The following is a 21536-nucleotide window of genomic DNA, read 5'->3' as shown; positions in this document are numbered from 1 at the left end:
ATATAGCTAAAGCAGGGCTCAGAGGAAAATATATTGCCTTAAATAGTTACATTAATAATAATCAAAATAAAATATCTAACATACCAAGTTAGTAAAAGAACAACCAGAACAGTAAGGAAGGCAAGAGGAAGAATTTAGTAACAACTGAAGCAGAAATTGATAAACTTGAAGTCAAGAACAGATCTCTGAAAAAGATACATAAGCTATTAGCTAGCCAATTAGTAAAAATGAAGGACGTGTAAATACACACAAAAAAGAAATGACAACGGGGAAATAACCTAAGCTATAGAGGAAGTTAGAAGTACTAGAAAAGATTACTCATTTTAATAAAAATAAATTTGGAAACTTGACAAAATAAATTACTTTCTAGGATGATGTAAGTAGAATTGCGATACTTAACACATACTAAAAACACTGCCACTTATCTGAAATTCAGATTTAATTGGGCAGGCTTTATTTTTATTTGCTAAATCTGGCAAGCTTAAGTATAAATGACAAACGGGTCCAAGAAAGAGCAAAGGTCTAGACATGTCAGTGATCACACACAAAAACACTGAGAACGTGGCAGGAACACTGGTCTACCTCAAATGCCCTTCTGGAAAGTTTCCCAGGCGAAGTGTGTCCTGCCCTTAGGATCAGAGGCCTCTCTTGCCAGTTAAGCCGCCACAGTGTAGAGCCAGGAGGAACATTTCCACATTCACTTTATGAAGTCAGCATAGGACTAGCCCCAAACTCGGCAAAGCACACCAAAGGCCAACACAAAACTCCTCAAACAAATACAAGCAAGGAGACTCCAAGCAACACATTCAAAAGGACAGGGTGTCCGGGTGGGGCCAACACCACTACTGATGGGAATGTCCATGAGGGCCTCTCACTGTTGTGGCCTCTCCCGTTGAGGAGCACAGGCTCCGGACGCGCAGGCTCAGCGGCCATGGCTCACGGGCCCAGCCGCTCCGCGGCATGTGGGATCTTCCCGGACCGGGGCACGAACCCGCGTCCCCTGCATCGGCAGGCGGACTCTCAACCACTGCGCCACCAGGGAAGCCCTCAACACTCATTCTTGATTTAAAAAAACAAAACAAAACAAAACACCCACAGACAAAACAACAACAAAACACTGAATAAAATGGAAATAAATGGATATTCCCTTAACATGAATACATATCTCAAAACAACAGTAACATCTGTTGGACACTGACCACGGCTAGGTGCTACTCTATTGCTTTACATGTATTAATTCACGTAATTCTCCCTAATGAAAGGGAGCTATGATGAGGCCCATCTTACAACGAGAGTACTGATGTACTAAAGCTCCCAGGGCCCTGCGGAGTAAGTGCCAGAGGTGGAAACTGGGAGACAGATGGAGAAAATGAGTCTTGACCCCTACCTCATACCATATACAGAAATTAATTCGAGATGAATCTTAGGCCTAAATGGGAAAACTAAAATAAATGCTTGGGCAGCCAGTCCAGAATCATTTATTACAAAGACATTCATTTCCCTCATTGAATTGCATCAGTGCTTTTGTGAAACAAACAAAACTCAAGTAAACCAAGCCATCAGATTTAAAAACACACTGTAAACATACAGTAGGTTAAAAGAGCATATGAATAAACCTCAGAAATCAATCAACCACAACACAAAGTTCACAAAGAAATGCAAATATATGGGGATTTTGTCTGCTAAAAGAGCATTTCAAAGCAGTAGGAAAAAGATGAATTGCTGACCATCAGTATTAGAACAAGTGGGTAGCCACCTGGAAAACAGTAAAGTGGGACCCCGGCCTTTTATTTATACTAAATTAAATGCCAGTTGGACCAAAGATTTAAGAGTTAAAAATAAAACCATACAAATATTGTAAAAACATGGGAGAAAAAAATTTTATTTATGTTCTTAGAGTAGGGAAGTCCTTTTTTAGGCATGACATAAAATCAAGGAGCCACATTAAAGGGACTTTCCTGGTGGTCCAGTGGGTAAGACTCCACACTCCCAACGCAGGGGGCCCGGGTTCGATCCCTGGTCAGGGAACTAGATCCTGCTGGCTGCAACTAATAGTTCGCGTGAGGCAACTAAAGATCCCACGTGCCACAACTAAGACCTGGCGCAGCCTAAATTAATTAATTAAAGAAAAAAAGAAGCCATACTAAGGAAAGGATAAATTGGGACTTCCCTGGCAGTTCAGTGGTTAAGACTCTGCCCTTCCAATGCAGGGGGCAGGTTTGATCCTTGGTCGGAGAACTAAGATCCCACATGCCATGCAGCGTGGCCAAAAAATTAAAAAAAAAAAAAAAAGAAAAGAAATTTGAACACATAAAAATTTTAAATTTTGATGTGAAAAATATTTCAAAAGACCAGTGAAAACCTTGTGGAAGACAGTTTCAGTACGCGATCTGGGGCTGGTTACTTTAATATTTAAATATTTAATATCAAAGACCAAGTATCCATTAGAAAGATGCACAGGGATATGACTCATTAGACCACAGAAAGAGAACTACAAATTGTCATTTCAACATATAAAGAATTGCTCAACCTCACTGATAAATGCGCCAATGAAAAAAACAATGAGATCCGCAGGACAAAGCAAATGGCTCCAGCCCAAAGGCTTCCTCTGTGAATGCTTCCAAACACTGATGCAACAAAAAACACCAGTCTTACACAAACTCTTCCTGAGAACAGAACAGAGAAAACACTGCCCAACTTTTAATAAGGCCAGCATAATCCTGAGAACAAAACCTGACAAAGAAACTTCATGAAAGAAAAGTAAAGGGTGATTTCATGCACAGATGCAAAATTCCTAAATGAAATCTGAGCAAGCCAAATTCATATATATAAATTCATCACTACCAATTTGGGTTTATTCTGGGAAGGCATGATTGGTTGAACATTACAAAATCAAGCAATGCAATTCACTGTATTAACATACTAACAGAATAAAGAAGAAAAATCATTCACCATCTCAATAAACGCAGAAAAGCACTTGATAAAACTTGCCCACTTTCACAATAAAAATTCTCAGTAACTAGAAATAGAAGAAAACTTCCTTCATTTTATAAGTTGCGGCTACAAAACCCTACAGTAAACATCATACTTCGTTGTAAAACATACAAGCCTTCCTTTTGAGATTGAGACCAGTTCCTTTTGAGATGGAAACATGCATTGCTAGCTTTCATCATTTCCTTTCTGTACTGAAAGAGAAGTCCTTGCCAGGGCAATAAGGTGAGAAAAAAGAACAAAAGGTATAATTGGAAAGGAGGACATAAAACTGTCAATATTTGTAGATACTTAACAGGTAAACTGTTAGAATTAAGTCAATAGAACAAGATCACTGGAATCAAGGAAAATATACAAAAATCAATGATATTTCTACATCATTCACAAATAGAAAACACTTTTTTGAACTGAAATCAATTACAATAGCCTTAAAAAAAAAATCCATGCCTAGAAGTAAAACTAACAAGTATGCAAGACCTCTACACTGAACACTGCAAAATATAACCGAAGAATTTGAAGAAAACGAATAAATGGACGATTAGACTACATTCATGGACTAGAAGGCTTAGTGCTGTGAAGATGCCAATTCTCCCCACATTCACCTATAAATCCAATGCAATCCTAATAAAAATCCTCACAGGTTTGTGTGCGTCTATGTGTGTGTGTGTGTGGAAATTGGCAAGCTGATTCTAAAATTCATATGGAAACACCAAGGACCAGGACTAGCCCAGGCAATCTTGAGGAAGAACGTGAAGGAGAGGGACCTCCCTGGTGGTCCAGTGGTTAAGACTCCAAGCTTCCAATGCAAGAGGCCTGGGTTTGATCCCTGGTCAGGGAACTAGATCTCGCATGCCACAACTAAAGATCCCATGTGCTGCAGCTAAAGAAAAAGATCCTGCACGCCACAACAAAGATCCCGCATGCTGCAACTAAGACCCAGTGCAGCCAAATAAATAAATAAAAATTAAATATTTTTTAAAAAAGGAAAGATATGGCCAATTAAAAAAAAAAGAACATAAAGGAGGACTCACATTACCAGATGTCATGAACAAGCTATGGTAATTAAGGCAATTTGGTATTGGTGCAAAAATAAACTGGGCAGGGCTTCCCTGGTGGTACAGTGTTTAAGAATCCACCTGCCAATGCAGGGGACACAGGTTCGATCCCTGGTCCAGGAAGATCCCACATGCCATGGAGCAACTAAGCCCGTGCATCACAACTACTGAGCCTGTGCTCTAGAGCCCGCGAGCCACAACTATTGAGCCCATGCGCCACAACTACTGAGCCCATGCGCCACAACTCCTTAAGCCCATGTGCCTAGAGCCCATGTTCCGCAACAAGAGAAGCAACCACAATGAGATGCCCGCTTACTGCAAAGAAGAGTAGCCCCTGCTCATCGTAACTAGAGAAAGCCCACACAGCAACGAAAACCCAATACAGCCAAAAATAAATAAATAAATTTAAAAAAAGAAACTGGGCAATGGGACAGAACAGAAAGTCACCTGACCTCTGACAGAGGAGATACGGCAGTGCAACGGGAAAAGAATGCTGTTTCAATAAACAGTGCTAAGTCAATCAGATAGCCAGATGGAAAATGTGTATCCTGACTCCTACCTCACACCATGCACAAAGATCATTCCAGATGGTTGGCAGATCTAATTATGAAATATCACACAATAACACTTTTATAGGAAAATACAGAACAGCTTTGTGACTTGGGAGAAGGCACGTGTTTCTTAAACAGGACACAAAAAGTACTAACTATAAAAGAAAAAATGGATAAATTGACCTATATAAAAATTAAGAACTTCTGTTCAACAGAAGACATTAAAATAGTGAAAAGGCAGCCCATGGAATACGAGAGTATCTGCAGTGCTTATATCTGACAATAAACTCTTACCCAGAATAAAGAACTCCTAAAAATGAATTAGAGAGCTCTAGATAGATAACCTGACGGAAAATGGGCAAAAGACGTGAACACATCTCATAAAAGAGGAACTCTGGATGGCCAATGAACATACAAAGAAATGCACAGCTTCACTAGTTGTCAAAAAAAAAAAAAAAAAGGAAAATAAATCCACAATATGCTACCACTATATACCCATCAGAATGGCCAAAATTCAACAGACCAAAAATGCCAAGTGTTGGCAAAAATATGGCAAAATGGGGACTTCCCTTGCAGTCCAGTGGTTAAGACTCCACACTTCCACTGCAGGGGGTACGGATTTGACCCCTGGTTGGGGAACTGAGATCCCACACTAACATTCCACTTCTATAAACAAAGTACAAATACAGCGGTTGTTTTTTTAAAAAATAAAAATATATGGCAAAATGGAATTGCCATTCGCTGCCGGTGGGAACATCAACTGGTAAAACAACTTTGGAAAACCAGTATTACCTACTAAAACTACCACACTGCTACCTCATGCCCAGCAATGCTAAGCCTAGGAACTTACCCAATATAAATGCATATGTCTGTAACTGACCAGGACCCTATGGGGCCTTCCTGGAATAGACCCTGCCCCTTCCAACGTCCTCCGCCTGCCTCTCTGTCTATAGAAAAACTTTAGTCTCCAAGGCCTTCCCTGAGTTTCTGAGAATACATTTAATCAGAGAAGTGACAAATACAGAAAGAAAGGAGAATAGCCAAGCAAGACAAAATAATAATAGTTTAGCCATTAAACAAAGTCAAGGACCTTCAGTTACTCCTCAAGGGCTACAGATAATATTCTGAGCTATGTCCTTTGAGCCATTTCGCAGATACTAAAACCCCCACCACGTGGAAGAAGTTAACTGCATGCTGCCCACTAGCACATAAACCCCAGACCAGTTGGAACCAGAAGGATGACGATGTTGACTCCCACTTACCTCACCACCAACCCATCAGAAAAATGTCCACGACCTGACCACGCACCCTGAAACCTCCCTCCCTCACCCTGTCTTTAAAACCTTTCCCTGAGGGACTTCCCTGGTGGCGCAGTGGATAAAACTCCGCACTCCCAATGCAGGGGACCCAGGTTCAATCCCTGGTCAGGGAACTAGATCCCACATGCATGCTGCAACTAAGAGTCTGCATGCCACAATTAAGGAGTCCACGTGCTGCAACTAAGGAGCTGGCAAACTGCAACTAAAACCTGGTGCAACCAAATAAATAAATGAATTAATAATAAAATAAAACCTTTCCCTGAAAGCCGTCAGGGAGTTCGGGCCTTCCGAGCATTAGCTACCTAGACTCCTTGCTTGGTCTGGCAATAAACGCTGCACTTTCCTTCAGCACAACTTGGTGTCAGTAGATTGGCTTTACTGCATGAAGGCGAGCAGACCCACGTTTGGTTCGGTAACACATCTGTGCGTCAAAAGACACATACGGGCTTCCCTGGTGGCGCAGTGGTTGAGAGTCCGCCTGCTGATGCAGGGGACACGGGTTTGTGCCCCGGTCTGGGAAGATCCCACATGCCGCGGAGAGGCTGGGCCCATGAGCCATTTCCCCAAAAAAAAAAAAAAAAAAAAAAAAAGACACATACAAGAATGTTTACAGCACTAGCCATTATAGCTCCAAACTGAAAACCACCCCAAAGCGCCTCAACAGGGAAATGGATAAACAAATTCATTAGCTGAAATAATACTCAGAAAAACTCTAGGATTCCACCTGTGTGAAGGACAAACCAGGCAGAACTCACCTATGGGGTGAGAAATTGATGGTTGACCTGAGGAGGAGGGAGAGGACAGTGTCTGGTAGAGAAAATGTTAGGGGTGACCAGAGTGGTGGTTCACTGGGCATGCTCACAAGCTGTACCCTGAGCAGTGCACTCTCTTGCTTACAACTTATACTTCATTTAGCAGAGTTCCGTCAAAGAAGCAGGGCCCACACCATGGGAACTGGGCAAGGGGTCCCTGTAAGGCTACTGTCTCCCATGGGATGCTGCAGCCTGAGGTCCATGAGGCAGAGTCAGGAGGGAAGATGCATGGAAAGTGGAGGGAGGATCCAGAGCTGACTGGAGCCCACGAGGATGGGCTGAAGCCCACATCCCTTCTTGTTGTCAAGGGCGACGAAGGTTTCTTGTAGCAGCTGGACTGCTTTGTCACACACCTGACCCAGGAGAATGGACTGAGGGTGGACTGGGAGGAGGTGGAGTAGTTGCCTGGATTCCGCTGGTGCTTGATGAGCTGGGTCAGCAGGCGCGCCACAAGGAGTGTGACTTACAAAAGAGGTTGCCAATTCCCTTCCGCCCTCCCAATCCTGCACAGGAATCTCTCTTGTGGTCCTAACCCAAAACACATTGGGAAGGGAATTCTGGGAATGCCGGTCAGCCTGACGGAGGCCCCACAGTGTGTTTCACTAACTGACAAAGAGCAAAAAATCTGAAGGCTCCTTACGCTGATGAGGGTGTAGGGGGCCTGGCAATCGCGCAGGTTGGTGGTGAGTGTCAGCGGGTACAACTCTAGGAGGAAAACAAATGTGTCGTTTAACCAGCCCATTGGACTTCCCCGGTGGCGCAGTGGTTAGGAATCCGCCAGCCAATGCAGGGGACACGGGATCAAGCCCTGGTCTGGGAAGATCCCACATGCCGCGGAGCAACTAGGCCCATGCGCCACAACTACTGAGCCTGTGCTCTAGAGTCCGTGAGCCACAAATGCTGAGCCCGCGTGCCTAGAGCCCATGCTCCACAACCAGAGAAGCCACCGCAATGAGAAGCCCCGGCTCGCCACAACTAGAGAAAGCCAGGGTGCAGCAACAAAGACCCAACACAGCCAAAAATAAATAATATAAATAAATTAAAAAAACAAAAACCCCAGCCCATCATCTTGTGTGAATTTCCCCTACAGGTGAACCTGAACTTACTTACCAAGCACAACAGCGTTTGAAGAAGCAAAAGACTGTCCACCACCTGGGGAATGACTAAGTAAATTCCTCTGTTTGAGTTTTAAAATTTTCTAATTGTAGTAAAATACAAATAACACAGGACTTCCCTGGTGGCTCAGTGGTTAAGAATCTGCCTGCCAATGCAGGGGACACGGGTTCGAGCCCTGGTCTGGGAAGATCCCACACGCTGTGGAGCAACTAAGCCCATGCGCCACAACTACTGAGCCTGTGCTCTACAGCCTGCGTGCCACAACTACTAAGCCCATGTGCCATAACTACTGAAGCCCATGTGCCTAGAGCCCGTGCTCCATAACAAGAGAAGCCACCGCAATGAGAGGCCCGCGCACCACAATGAAGAGTAGCTCCCGCTTGCCGCAACTACAGAAAGCCCGTGCGCAGCAATGAACACCCAATGCAGGCAAAAACATATAAATAAATCAAAAAAATAAATAACAAAAACTTTACCGTCTTAACCATTTCTAAGGGTCCAGCACAGTGGCATTAAGTACATTCACATGGTTGCACAACCACCACCACCACCCATCTCGACCTTTTCGTGTTCCCAAACTGAAACTGTCCCCATTAACTGACAGCTCCCAGGAGTTCCCTGGTGGTCTGGTAGTTAGAATTTGGTGCTTTCACTACCATGGCCCCGGTTCAATCCCTGGTCAGGGAACTTGCCAAAAACAACAGCTCCCCATTTCCCCTCCACAGACCCTGGCAACCTCTATTCTACCCTCTGTCTCTATGAATTTGCTCTAGGGACCTCATGTAAATGGAATCATGCTGTATTTGTCCTTTTGTGTCTGGCTTATTTCATTTAGCATAATGTCCTCAAGGTTCATCCATGTTGTAGCAGTGGTCAGAATATCCTTCCTTTTTATGACCCGATAATATTCCATTGTACAGATAGACCACATTTGATTATCCATTCACCTGTTGATGGACACTTAAGTTGCCTCCACCTTTTGGCTATCGTGAATAACGCTGCTATGAACATTGGAAGATCCACTGAATTTTTAAAAACCTTTTGCACATAGTATTTATCTTCAACACTGATGAAAAACGTAAGGCCATCTTTTCACATCTCTGCCTGTTGGGTATAGTTCAGGGGACCAATTGCTGCAACACATAGACCCCAAAATGTACTATGGCTTACTCACAAGGGAAGTTTATTTTTTGTTCCCAAAGCAGTACTGGATGGGTGAACAGGTGGGGATGGGGAGATCCTTCCACATGCTAGGGACCTAGGTTGGCATGGCTTCCAGTCACCTGTGCAACATCGGGAGCAGGGGGAAGGGCCTGCAGGGGGTTGCCTGTGGAGGTGTTAAGGACCAGCCCTGGAACTGCCCCACCCCCTCCTGCTAGAAACCAGTCACATGACTGCACCAACTGCAAAGGGTGCTGGGGAATGTAGTCCAGTGCTTTTGGAAGGGCACCCGGCCTGTGTGGCTGCAGAGTACCTACTGGACCTCACTTCTCTAATGGCTTCTGTCCTCTGAAATTCAGCTGGAGCCAGACTCCTCCAAAAAGCACCCACCTGGCCTCCTACTCCCACAATGCACTACACCGATCACACCCTCCTCCAGAGCAGCATGGACCATGGGGACAGGGGTCTCCCAGCAGAGGCCTGGCCCGGGGCAGGGACTCGGTCACCTGGGGCTTTGTGGGAGGAAGCAGCCTGGCAGAGGGGTCCCTACTCCCCACATTGGTCCCTTCCCCCCACATCAGCCCCTTCCCACTGTTCAGCCAACAGGAGGCCCAAGTGGGAGGCTGGAGGGGAAGTGGTGTTTCCCCTCCTCGGGAGGCTAGAGGCCTCTGTTGGTGGGGCAATTGCCTCTGTGGTGAGGGCCCCACACAACTGCATGGTTCTCTTTCTTGGGGACCTGGCCTGGCTCCTTGGCCTCCCCCACCCTTTCTCCCTCGCTGGCTCCTATTTCACTTCCCAGCTCTCTCATTACCTGCATTTCCGAGTCCCTGGATTACTGTCCTCAAAATCCCAACTAGTACAAGGGACAGGGGACTGGCCGCTGGGTTCTGGTGCCATCACTCCCTGGGGCTGTGGTTTGGGGAGACCACCTCTCTGAGGCCAGGGTGCCTACCGTTGATGTTTCTAGGGAGTCTCTGCCCAGCTCTGGGATCTTGTGCCCTCACACAGGCCCTGCAGCACCCCAGACTCCCGACGGGTCCCTGGGAAAACCCCTGTCAGGTGTTGGGGCTTCCCAGCCTGGCCGGCCCCTGGCACTGGGAAGGCCTGACGTCTGGGGCCAGGGCCACGATGGAGCCCTTCTCCTGCCAGGGCAGCTCCAGGGCCTACCTTAGAGGGACAAGAGTAGGGTAGGGGGCCTGAGGGAGGCCATGCTTTACTTTCAGGATGAAGCCTGGCAGGGGAGGCACCTCTACTGCTGCCCTCCACGTTACTCCTCAGACCTGAGTGCACTTCCCATCCTCTGAGCCTTTGCCCAGGCTGTTCCTCTACCTGGAAAGCTCTCTGACCAATCACACCTCTGAGGCCAGTCTGGGAGCGGTGATGCTGCCCCTGCCCTCCTGCTCTGACCAGGAACCTGACCCTCACCCACCGTCAAGGGCCTGGCCTGGCCTGGCTCGGCAAGGAGGCACTGGGGCTCAGGTTGGTGGGAGGCCAGCCCTGTCTTACCTCATCTGCAGAGAGGAAAGTACCTGCCCAGGGGCCAAAGGGTGGGCCCTCAGCCCCCCTGTCCTGAGCTGGAAGCCCAGAGGTTGGGGGGAGGTGGGTGGGGTCTGGAAGGACAAGAAGCACTGACCCCATCCGCCTCCACCAGAGTCTCCTCAGCACCACCCCCAGGACTCCCACCCCCCCAATCTCGTCTTAGCCCTGTTCAAATGTGCCCCACTGTGCACACTCCAAGAATCCCTGCAGACGGGATCTGCCGCTGCCCCTGCCCACCCCTCTGCCAAAGGTGAGGCTGAGGAGGTAGGGAGGTCTGGCCTCCGATCCAAGTGGTCAGTGCCAGCTGGACGACCTTGAGTAACCCATGCAACCTCTGAGACTGGGGGACGACTCGAGGTCACCCCCCCCAGATGAGGGAGATGAAGAGGTGGGTCTGCATGAACCTTGGCCGGGGTTGTGACCACAAGCCTGCTGGCCCAACTGCACTGCTCTCCCTGATGGTCTGGGTCCCTGTGTAGCCTCTGCCTCCACTGTTCTTACCCTCTGCTGCCCCCACGTGGCCACTCTTGGTGCTGCGGTGAAGGGGCTTCACTCAGCCTCCCACCCAGGGCTCCAGATCTCGTGGGCAACCCCCTGCCCCTCACTCCTCTCAGGCAGAGCTGCCCGCCCTGGCCAGGGGGCGCCAACCTCCACCCCCACACTCCCTGGTGCTTTCTCCATCTAACACCTATGATGCAAATCTGACTCCATCCTACCCTGCCCAGGCCTGCCCACAGCCCCCATTCAGCACCCTTGCTACAAACGGGGCAGTGATGGCATGAGGCCTGGGCCCTGTACTAGCTTCTGGACACTCCTGGGCAAAGGGCTCAGGGACCGGGACCAGTTGGGCATCGCATTACCAGACTGCCTCTGGGGCTGTGACAGGGCAGGGTGGGGGGCCCAGGGCCAGGCTGCCAGCTTGCTTGTCCCCTACATTGAGGGAGGGTGGGCCGCCCAGCCCTGTCCCTTCTCTTGAGTGCCCAGCGTAGCACCCCATGGAGAACCCTTCCCCTCCCCGCCACAACGTGGTCATTGTTCTAGATCCCACTTTACAGATGGAGAGACAGAGGTTGGGGAGAGACCAGTCCCAGGCGACCTGCCAGTGGACGAAGGCCTCAGACCCAGGTTGCTCTGGGTGCTGTGGACCGCACAGGGCAACCGTGGGACTCCCTGGAACCGAGGCACAGCACAAGCACGAGGACACCAGGGAAGGGGCACCAAAGGCTTGTTTTCTCCCCCAACAAGCAGGAAGGGGTGTTTCAGGAGATGTTCCAGAGACTTAGAATTACAAGCCTGGAGCTTAGAGGGTGACTCTCCACACCCAAGTCTGGACCCACCTACAGTCTCAGGCCAGGCCCAGGGTCTGGGAATCAAGGCAGCTCGGCCCTGGGGCCCCCTGTTGGGGCACCACGACTCAGTATACTGGGAATCAGCATCATGGGCAAGGGATGTGAGGTACTGGCCTTTGAATATTAGGGCTCGGGAGACAGGCCTCAGAATGCACGGGTACGGAGTCTCGGGCCTGGGGAATTAAGAGTCAGGGGTATGTGGGGAACAGAGCCTCGGGAACTCCACAGTGACCGCTCAAGGTCCGGGTCTTTGGTGACAGAGCAGGGCACCGGGCTTTAAAAGCTCAGGTTCAGGTGTCCGTGTCCCAGGTGTATGGTGGTAGGGATTTGTGGATCCAAGTACTGGGGTGCACGTTCTTGGGAGTTTGGGAGGCTGGTCTTTGGCCCCGGGGAGGTCCTGTGTGCCCTTGGCCTCCGGCCAAGCGTGCTTCCCTCAGGGTTGCGAACCCCAGACGGCCCTGCAACAGAGGCTGGGTCTAGAGCAGGCCCGGTGGTCCCACCCGCGCCCCGGGACGCCAGGAGAGCCTAGGAGGGGCACAGAGCCTAGGAGGGGCAGACGGGGGTCTGGGAGGGCGGGGGTCTCACGTGTTGCTCTTATTGCGGCGTAGGAGCACGTAGACGAGCGCGACGAGGGCCACCACCGCCAGGCCTCCAAAGATGACGCCCAGCAGCACCGCGCTGCTCCGTCCTAGAGGGGCGGCAGGGCGTAAGGCGTGGGTGGGCGCACACGTGCAGGGCACGTAAGCGGGGCGGGCGCGTGGGCGGGGCAATGCTGGGGGCAGGCCGAGAGCTGGTGGGAGGGGCCGGTAGGTGGGCGGGGCATCCTCACCTCGCTGGCAAGTCGGGGTGGGCTGGGACCAGGTGCCATCAGTCTGGCAGGTGCTGGCCTCGGCCCCGGCCAGGCTGTAGCCGCTGTCGCAGTGGAAGTGGACAGTGGAGCCCACCAGGTACCTCATGCCCTCCTTGTGCCCGTTGGAGGGCGGAGCCAGCCAGCCACAGGACACCACTGGGGCAGGGGTGGGGCACAGACGACAGGCCTGAGCTGCTGACCACAGCCACCAGCCTGGGGGGCCGTGTCCCAGCACCCGGTGCCCGCCGCCCTCACCCACCACCGCCCTCACCGGGCTGCAGGCTCTGCGCGCGAAGCAGGTGCTGCCTGTGGACCAACAGCGTGGCGTTGCCCACGCTCAGGCTCCCGGTGGCCGCCACATCGAAGTTGCAGAAATTGTTGTCCCCACACAGTTTGGCCGCCTCACTCTCCTGGCTGGGGCTGGAGGTGGTCTCCTCGGGGAAGAGGGGCAGGAAATTGGGGTCATGCTTGGGCCGGAGCAGGAAGTTTTCCACGAGGAACTTGGAGTCGTAGGTGAGCAGGGAGGAGGCGTTCTCCACAGCCCCTAGGGAGACAGCAGCAGGTCTGGCTGGTGGGAGGGCCTGGGGGCTCCCACACACACACCTCCACTGAGCACCCCCCAGCATGGTGCCCCCTCCCCTCCAGCCTGTGGTCACTCACAGTCAGCCCCAAACTGGAACAGCTCTCGGGAACTGGCACTGGGGGGCAGGACCTGGCCGCTGCGCAGGGTGAAGTCGTCCGAGGGGTTGTCATTGAGTGTCCCAAGGAGGCCTCGTGTGTGGGTCAGGAACCTATCGGGCAGCAGGACCGCCACACTCAGGAACGGACCCTGGACGCTGACCTCCAGGCCGGCCCCTGATGACAGCATGACTGATACTCTGTCCCCAGCAGCTACTGACAGGAACATGCCTGGACACAGGGGGAGCTGGGGTCAGGGCCGCCCCTGTGGGCACCTTGCTGTGACCCCAGAGCCCCGGGATGCATGGGCCGGCACCCATGGGCTCAGGGGCAAGGGAGGGTGTCCCCAGGGCCCAGCCTGCTATGACACTCCACCACCCCGGGCGGTGGATCTGAGGTGCCCAGGCCCTAAAGGGGGCCCCCATACCAGGGCCGTGCGTGGGGGTTGCCTGTCGGCCCTCACGCCCTGACTCCACCTCCCCATCTGCGCCCTGGACACCGCCTGCTTTCTGCCAGGGCCAGAGAGAGGTGTGGAGGCCCCGGCGGGGAGGGCAGGGGAGTGGGGCCCCCACCATCCCACTCACCCTTCAGGTCCATCCAGCTTTGCTCCTTGAAGCTGAGCACCTCCTGGTTCAGCAGCACCTGCAGGGCCCCGGCCCCATCCCTCAGCCGGACCTCTACCACATCTGAGTTGCCCTCCTGGACAGCCACAGCAGTCAGCCCTGTGCCTCGGTCCTGAGAGCCTGGGATGATGGGTGCAAAATGGGGTCCACTCGGCTCAGCCTCCCCCTCCCCAGGGATGACCCTGAGCCACCCAGAGCCCCAGGGCCCAGCCTCACCCTCGGGCGTCATCCTGGTCTGGGCCCGCGCCTGCAACCTCAGGTCAGTCCCAGAGGCCTCCAGCAGCACATACTCGCCGCGTCCGTTGAATGTGAAGTTGGTGCCATCGAAGGTGACAAAGTGTGGGTCCCCGAAAGCGGAAGCTGTGGAGAGCGGAGGGTCAGGCAGGTTGCCTTGGCCCCGCCCTGCCTGGGGCCTCGCCCTGGCCAGCACCTGCCCAGGCAGCACCCACCCAGGCGCGGGGGCTGGTAGCTGTGGCAGTCACTGGAGGGCCGCCTCTGCATGTAGTGGGAGCACTCGGGCGCCCAGAGGCAGCAATAGTAGAAGCTGATGACATCGTAGATCCAGTGGGAGAGGCCCGGCACGCGGGGCGGCACGCGGTATGGGGGTGCGCCCCAGTCGTGGCCACGGTCTGGGGTGCTGCCACTGGTGGAGTCAGCTGTCAGGAGCTGTGTGCCCGCCGCCGTGTAGCAGCACTGCTGGCCTGAGCCATATAGGGGGCTGGGGGCACAGACAGGTCAGGGCCGCCTTGGCATCCTGCCCCCAGCCCCCACCCCGCACCCTGCCCACCGTCTCCGTGCTCACCTGGCTTGCACGGAGCGAACGCAGTGCACAGCCCCTGGGTGATAGGTGCACACGCTGCCATGCTCGATGTCACAGCCGTAGTCTGCCTGCAGAGCGGCTGGTTGCTGTCCCCTGCACTGGCTTTGCACTCTGTCATCCCCTCCCTGGGAGCCAACCCCTCTGGGGCCCTGGGCCCTCAGACCCCAGCCTTACCTCCCAGGTCTCTACCTGCCTCCCCCTGCACTGCCTTGTACGGCACAGCTGTGTGCCTAGTTGGGGCAGCTGGCCCCGCCTGTCCCCTCGCTCCCTAATGGGCCCTGACTGGGGTGGGGGCTCACTTGGAAGCGGCCAGAGTCAGCCCGGGCCTGGGCCAGGGTGCAGGGGCAGTCGGGCACCTCCTCCAGGAAGTTGGGCAGCTGGTCCTCCAGCTCCTCCCAGGCCAGGCACTGAGCTCGGGCCCAGGACACAGGGTCTGCCCGGAAGTCATCGCCCAGGTGCCAGGCTAGCGCGTGCTCGTTGCTCCAGAGTGCGTGCACGTCCCTGTGGGGACACATGCACACTAGGGACCACCCTTCCTGCCCTCGGCCCTGGCTCCCCATCCAGCGTGGGGGCAGCAGGCAGACAGGCCCCAGCCCATCTGCTGCAGGGCGGCCCTTACTTCTCCCCTGCGTGGTGTTTGCTGTTGACAATGCGAAGGGCACCCACTTTCCACCTCTGGTAGTCTTGAGGTGCAGGTTTTGGTGTGAAGGTGAAGGAGCCGGAGTTGGTGATGCTTGTGGCCAAGGAGTACAGGTATGACCACGCTGCCGTCCACTCCTGGGAGTACGGCTTCCCTGGGGGAGAGAAGGCCTTGTCAGCCCCTGGGCCTGTCCGAGTCCGAGGAACCCTGGGGCATGGGGTGGGGGGGGTGGGGTGCCGGTCTTTGGTGCTCAGAGCAGCCTGGTAGATGGACAGAAGGGTAGACAGATGACCACCATAGGAAGCCCTGCCCTGTTTGGGGAGGGAGCCAGGCCCAGGGCCGGCCAGCCATCCAGGGGCTCAGAGAGGATGGGGCAGAGCAAGCCTTTCCTGTTTCCAGGATAAGCCTTGTATCCAGGAGCGGAGAATGGCCACACCTCCTCCTAGAGCTGGTACCCAAACAGCCAGGGATCCCCAGCTTCCCTGTGCTGCTCCAGCCAGTTCCCCTTTCTTGCCTGCACTCTTCCCACTGGAAATCCCCACCTGGATTCCCCCCACCTGGAATCCCCTTTCTCCCATCTCTGCAAGCCCCAAACTCCTGACCCCACCAGGCCCCACAGAGGCAGCCTAGGGTTACTCTGCTGGCCTCACCTGTCTCCTCGTAGCCCCATAGCTCTACGGTGATGGAGTTCGTGGGCAGAGCCAAGGTGTTCCAGGTCAGGGTGAGGTTACCCTGGGCGCTGGCAGTGCCGTAGTACTGCCAGCGGGTCTCGTTCACCAGCTGGCTCTTTTCGGACTCTGACACTTTGCTGGGGTGCACTGGGCAGGCGGCAGGGGGCGGGGGTGAGGGTTGAGTGAAGGCCCAGGGCCCAGGGGGTCCAGGGGAGGAGGCCCGCGGCTCTTAGAGCTGTGGGGACCTCCCAAGGACAAAGCACAGCAGTCCCTCGGGAGCGATGCTCTCCCCCTGGCGGCAGGAAAGGGCAGGAACTGGGAGAGGCAGGGCCCTGCCCCCACCCATGCCCAGGCCTCTGTCCTCCACCTGGCTGCTGCCCTCCCCTGGCTGGCCGAGCCACACTCCCTCTGGGCTGGAACTCCTGCATGGGTGCCAGCGGTGGGGAAAGGAGCTTGGGGAGCCTGCACCCAGGGAGTCGGGCGGGCCTCCAGAGGGACTGGTTCACCCAGAGCAGGTGTGCCAGGTGTGCATAGATTAGCGCCAGGGAAAGTCCCTGTGAGGGGCCTGGGCCCGGGAGGGTGCGGCCTGGTGCCTCCAGTCTGGACCAGCATGTTGGGTCTCACCAGCCAGCCAGGTGCCTGAGCGTGGGAAGGAGCGGCCATTGTCCATGGAGAGCGTGAAGGGGATGCGGCCGGTCTCATAGAGCAAGGGTGACACACAGTGCACTCGTCCCGAGGAGTCCACGAAGCCGCGGGTCTGGATGCTCTCCTTAAAGCTGTGAGTGTGGAGGAGGCAGGAGAGGCTGGGCCAGCGTGGGCTGACCTCTCTGAGGCTCCCAGCCTCCTCCCTGGACAGCCGTCCCAGTCCTCTGTCCCAGGGGCCCCACCCAACCAGCCAGTGGGTCTGAGCCCCAGCGTGCACAGAGCCCTCGGGCCTCCCACCTGCAGATCACGCTGTCAGTGGGGTTGGACCAGTTGAGATGCTGTATCACAAAATCCTTGCCACCCATGATGGAGCCCGAGTAGGGCAAGATCTCCAGGCAGAAGTCCCGAATGTCCGAGCAGCAGCTGGCCAGGCCGAAGCAGGTCGGGTGGCAGGAGCACGGCCCATCCTGGACTCCACAACGGTGGGAGCAGCTCCCCTGGGCACCTGGAGGAGAGGGCCCTGAGTGCCCAGCCTGGCCACCCCATGTACAGGGCCCACATCTCTTTCCCCCTCGAGCCTGTTAGAAGCATCCCCAGGAGAAAGTTGGCCAGGAATTGCACTGACCACCACGTGGACCCAGTGGAAACCCATAGGGCCCATGGGGTGGGGTAACTCTTAGTCCAGTTGGCCTGAATGACTGGCTAGAATGAGGGAAGATTTGGGGAAATGTGTCCAGACATAAAACTTTTTGGGAGGAGCCCCTGGGCAGACTGGCTACCAAGTCCGGTACCTGACGGCGTCCTCAGATGGCTACACGTGCCTGACCCCTTGACATGGGCCGGGGACCTGTCTCCACTCCTAAAGCATCAATGGACTGGCAGCCTGGAGAAGAACCACGCTGGCTTGCCCGATCTGGGGTCTGGGATATGGCTCCCAAGAGTCCCATTGGAGGCCCACTAGGGGCTGGCGCCCAGGCTGAGTTTGCCGCATCTCACTCCGCTGGGCAGTGCAGGCTCACTGGTTATGGACCCACCCTCGGGGGAGAAGGCCAGGGGTTCTCCCCTTTGTTTAGGGGAGAGGAGGGACAGTTCCAGCAGAAGACCCAGCCAGGCCAGGAGAGGGGACAGGGTGGTTTGGTGGGGGGCTGTGGGCACCCATCACCCTGGAGCTGGCCTGGCTGCGTAGATTGGAGGGTGGAGACAGGGGTGGGGTGCAGGCCCACGTCCCATCCGGCCCTTCCCTGCCATTCCCCAAAGGGGCTGGTCAAGGGCCAGGCTTGGGCCTGAGCCACCACTGCGGGCCCTACTTCACCCAGCACAGGGCCTGGCACTCAACAAATATGTATTGACCAAGACTGTGATAGCTTGAGGGGGTGGGGAAGGAGGCCCAGTGATGACTGTAAGTGAGATAAGTGGAAGGAGGGTGTTGGTGCTTCCCTGAGATGGGAGATAGGCCTGGGAGGGGGCTGGGGAGCTGGCAAATACCAGCTCAGCCCAGCCCAGCCCGGGGGCCAGGGTCCCGGCTCTGGAGTGCGTGGCCTTCCCCTAGACTTTCTCGGGTTCAGCCCACCCTGAGAAGGACCCAGAATCCTGCCTCTGGCCAGGCAGGGGGCCCAGTGGGGCTGGGGGCTCCTCCATGTACAAACACACCCTCCATCGGCGCTTGAGGTGCAGGCCAAGGGCTCTCCTGAGCTCACCACACCCTGGCCACCTCCCTCCCAGCCCGCCACTGTCTTCTGGCTCCCAGCCAGCTTAGGGTAGTCATGGCCCAGACACCCCCATCCCTACCAGCAGCCCCTTGACCCTAGGCTCCCCAGAATTTCTTCTTAGCACCCCTAGTATGGTCACAGATGGCCCGACGGATGGACAGAGGCTGAGCCCAGGGAAGTTCTGCCCTGGGTCTGACTACAGCGGGCAGATGGACAGACAGACGGGGGACAAAAGGGCAGCGTGGGGGCGTACCTGCTGCAGGCCAGGGGCCTGGGTCGGGGGCTGTCACCAGCAGCAGCAGGGCCCAGGGCAGGAGAGACAGCTTCATGGTGTCTGCCTGTGTCTGCAGCCAGCGCAGCAGTGGCTGGGAGGTGGTGGCGGCTCACTCCCCACGGCCTGGCCCCGCCCCACGCTGCCGCCCCGCCCCACCCGGGTCCCCTCTCAAAGTCCACAGGTGTCCTATGCGCTAGCAGGGCCCTACTTGCCCAGTTAGCACATTCCTGGCCCTTGGCCCGCGACTCAGGGAGGGGGCCCACGTCCTGAAGCCGGATGTCCGGAAGCTGCAGCTCAGACCCTGGATCCCACCCCCGAGCCTGCTCTGGGGAGCCAGGCCAGGCTCCTGAAGGGGATGGGATGCTGCAGTGGGGATGAGGCAGGGTTGTCCTTGCAATCCCAGGATTCCAGCCCCTGGGGTCCCAGGCCACAAGCCTGGCACCTCAGCTTCCCTGCAGGGAGCAGGGGGTCCCAGTTCCTCCCCACAGCCGGGTGGGGTAAGGGAGCAAGTGACTTCCGGCTGGTGCCTGCTGCAGGCCAGCTGTGTGGGCGCTGGGGGAGGGCTCCCTCTCAGGAAGGGTGGGAGCTGTCAGACACAGCTCCGTGGGGATCCCTTTTGGAGGGAGGAGGAGAAGAGGAAAGGAGGAGGGGAAGGGAGAGTTGGGGAGGAGGAGGAGGCAGGAAGGGAAGGGGGAGAGGGGGAGGGGAAGGGAGAGAGGGGGAGGGGAAGGGGCAGGGAGGGGCCTAGCCTCAGGCAAATTAACCCTGGGGGTGGGGTGGGAGTTGAGGCCAGGACCCTGGTCTCCCCTTGGCCTGGCTCTCTAGGCCCCTGGGTCAGTCTGAGGGCTCCAGACATGCTTCTGCCTTGGGCTGGGGACCAGGAAAGGAGCCGCCCGGCCCCACCTGCCCCTACCCTTTCACTCTCGATATTTACATAATCTCTTCTTTGTATACCTTCCTCCTATTGGTGCGGGTGAGGAGATTGAGGCCCAGACAGGGAGGGGGCGGTTAGGTCACCGGGAGAGGCATCTTCTGGGAGCCTCCAAGGTTAGGGTATGGGGGGAACCCAGGCCTAGGACTCACTTGGGCTCTGCCACCTGGGCCTGGGGTCTGGACAGGCAGACAGTGGCGGTTCCTCAAGACGTCTGAAGGAGACAGGGTCCTGGACCCCTCAGGGAACTGAAGGTAGCGGGGCACAGGCTTTGGCCACATGACCGGCCTTGGCCTCGGAGGTCGGCCAGCCTTGTTCCCTGGTCACCGCTGCCTCGCAGCTGCTCCAGAGAGCTGGGCTGCCACAGGTGTCGGAAGCCAGCCGCGGGAGTCGGAACCAGAAGTCCCAAGTGGATTACTGGGTGTTCAGAGCACTTCTGTGGGCAGGTGCCCTGGGTGTGGGCACTGAGGTCTCCAGCCAGCCTGGGGGCCGGTGCTGGGACTCGCCCGGGCCCAGAGCACAGCTTAGGGAAGGAAGCTCCTGGGGAGGGACCGAGGTGTCCTGCGCCCCAGCCAGGAAGGGCCCTGGGAGATGGCTAGGCTGTTCCCAGGAAGGGGGTCTGTGGACCGGGGGAAGGAAGGTGGCCACCTCCTCTCCCCAGCCTGAGCCAGAAGCCAGGAGTGCAGCGTGGGGGCTCAGGGGGCTCAGCTGAGTAACTGCCGGTTCCCTCAGGCCCTGCAGCCTTGAGAAGGGCCTGAGTCAGTGCCAGTTCAGCGCCCTGGGTTCACACATGGCTCTGCCAGGCCTGGGCTGGGGACCCTGCAGTGTCCAGCCTCTTGGGCCTTTCTTCCCAGGCAGTGGGGGGTGGGGGCACAGCACAGCAAGAAGGGTCTCTGTCCCCTCCCCGGACAGAACGCCTTTCAGAGAAGGCCCCCAGAGCAGGACCGGCCCCCAGCTGTGGGGCTGGCGGCTGGGCCCCCACAGCACAGAGGCGCTTGACACTGTGAAGGGCGGATGCTCCCACAGAACAGACGGCCTTGGAGCCAGGATGGTGGGGCCAACATCACTCTGCTGGGGCCCCACGTTTGTATCTCGCACCGAGCCCCCCGACTCATGTGGCTGGTCCTGTCGGAAGGCGAGTATGGTGGGAGGTCAGCGCCACCCCCTGCCTCAGGCCCCTCCCCAGGGTGCCCATCACATTGGGGTGCAAGCCACCTCCTCAGCACAGCTGGGACCCTCCTGACCCTGACTCTGGAGGGACGTGCCCTCACCCCTGTGCTCCTTCCAGGCCCGGCTGCTGTCTCTCCCGGGAGCGTCTGCCCCGTGTGGCTCCCGCCTGCTCCCCGGGTGCCTGTGGGTCAGGCCCTGACCTGGCCTGGGGGAGGAAGGCCCAGAAAGCCTGGACAGGGATCGCCACCCCAGGAGACAAAGAGGCCAAGACGACGGTTCCATCTTTATTAGAAAAGCAACCAAAAAAGGACCCTCCGCTGCCGTGACCCAGACAGAGCCCGTGGAGGGTGGACGAAGCCGCCTGGCTGGGCCGGTCACGTTTACAAAGAAAATCACTTCATAAAAAAGGAGGCGGGCCCTGCTGGGCTCCTGTGGCCTGTGGCCCTGTGGTGGGGACACCCCACTGGGCGGGGCGTGGTGGGGTGGTGGAGGTGGTGGTGCGTGGGGAGTGGCCCTCAGATGTCCATGTAGTCATCGTCCTCATCTGTCTCGCTCTCCAGCGAGGACTCCTGGCTCGATGTCTCCAGGACCTCCAGGGCCGGCTGGCACAGGCTCTCCTTCCTCATGTTGGC

The 21536-nt window shown here is 55.6% G+C and overlaps 2 protein-coding genes across 2 annotated transcripts in view; both read right to left on the bottom strand.

The window, feature by feature from the left end:
* Nucleotides 1-9001: 9001 nt before the first annotated feature.
* SUSD2 (sushi domain containing 2) lies at nt 9002-18863 on the bottom strand. Its single transcript, XM_024763985.1, has 15 exons — nt 18783-18863; nt 17118-17325; nt 16800-16951; nt 16155-16322; nt 15484-15658; nt 15164-15365; nt 14847-14932; nt 14494-14762; nt 14261-14404; nt 14006-14164; nt 13404-13652; nt 13015-13287; nt 12723-12899; nt 12479-12581; nt 9002-12351 (listed from the first exon to the last, which is right to left on the bottom strand). Exons 1-15 carry the CDS (start codon nt 18856-18858, stop codon nt 12327-12329), a joined length of 2466 nt encoding a protein of 821 aa, XP_024619753.1. The 5' UTR covers nt 18859-18863; the 3' UTR covers nt 9002-12326.
* Nucleotides 18864-21175: 2312 nt separating this feature from the next.
* The window catches only part of CABIN1 (calcineurin binding protein 1), a 98563-nt gene continuing 98202 nt past the window's right edge, over nt 21176-21536 (bottom strand). The window contains exon 37 of the mRNA XM_024763761.1: nt 21176-21536. This exon is cut by the window's right edge and continues 27 nt beyond it. Within this exon, the coding sequence (XP_024619529.1) occupies nt 21420-21536 (117 nt within the window). The 3' untranslated portion in view covers nt 21176-21419.

Source organism: Neophocaena asiaeorientalis, unplaced genomic scaffold, assembly GCF_003031525.2.
Source record: "Neophocaena asiaeorientalis asiaeorientalis breed wild unplaced genomic scaffold, Neophocaena_asiaeorientalis_V1.1 scaffold110, whole genome shotgun sequence".
Taxonomy (NCBI): Eukaryota; Metazoa; Chordata; class Mammalia; order Artiodactyla; family Phocoenidae; genus Neophocaena; species Neophocaena asiaeorientalis.
The sequence above is the reverse complement of the archived record's forward strand: the minus strand, read 5'-3'. Positions and strand labels throughout refer to the sequence as shown.

Bases quoted from the DNA above. Each gene is read 5' to 3' on its own strand.
- SUSD2 (XM_024763985.1), bottom strand. From the start codon at position 18,858: ATGAAGCTGTCTCTCCTGCCCTGGGCCCTGCTGCTGCTGGTGACAGCC. The intron at 16,952-17,117 runs GTGGGAGGCCCG...CCACACTCACAG, and splicing joins ACTGACAGCGTGATCTGCAG to CTTTAAGGAGAGCATCCAGA. The intron at 15,366-15,483 runs GTAAGGGCCGCC...GTGTCCCCACAG, and splicing joins AAACACCACGCAGGGGAGAA to GGACGTGCACGCACTCTGGA.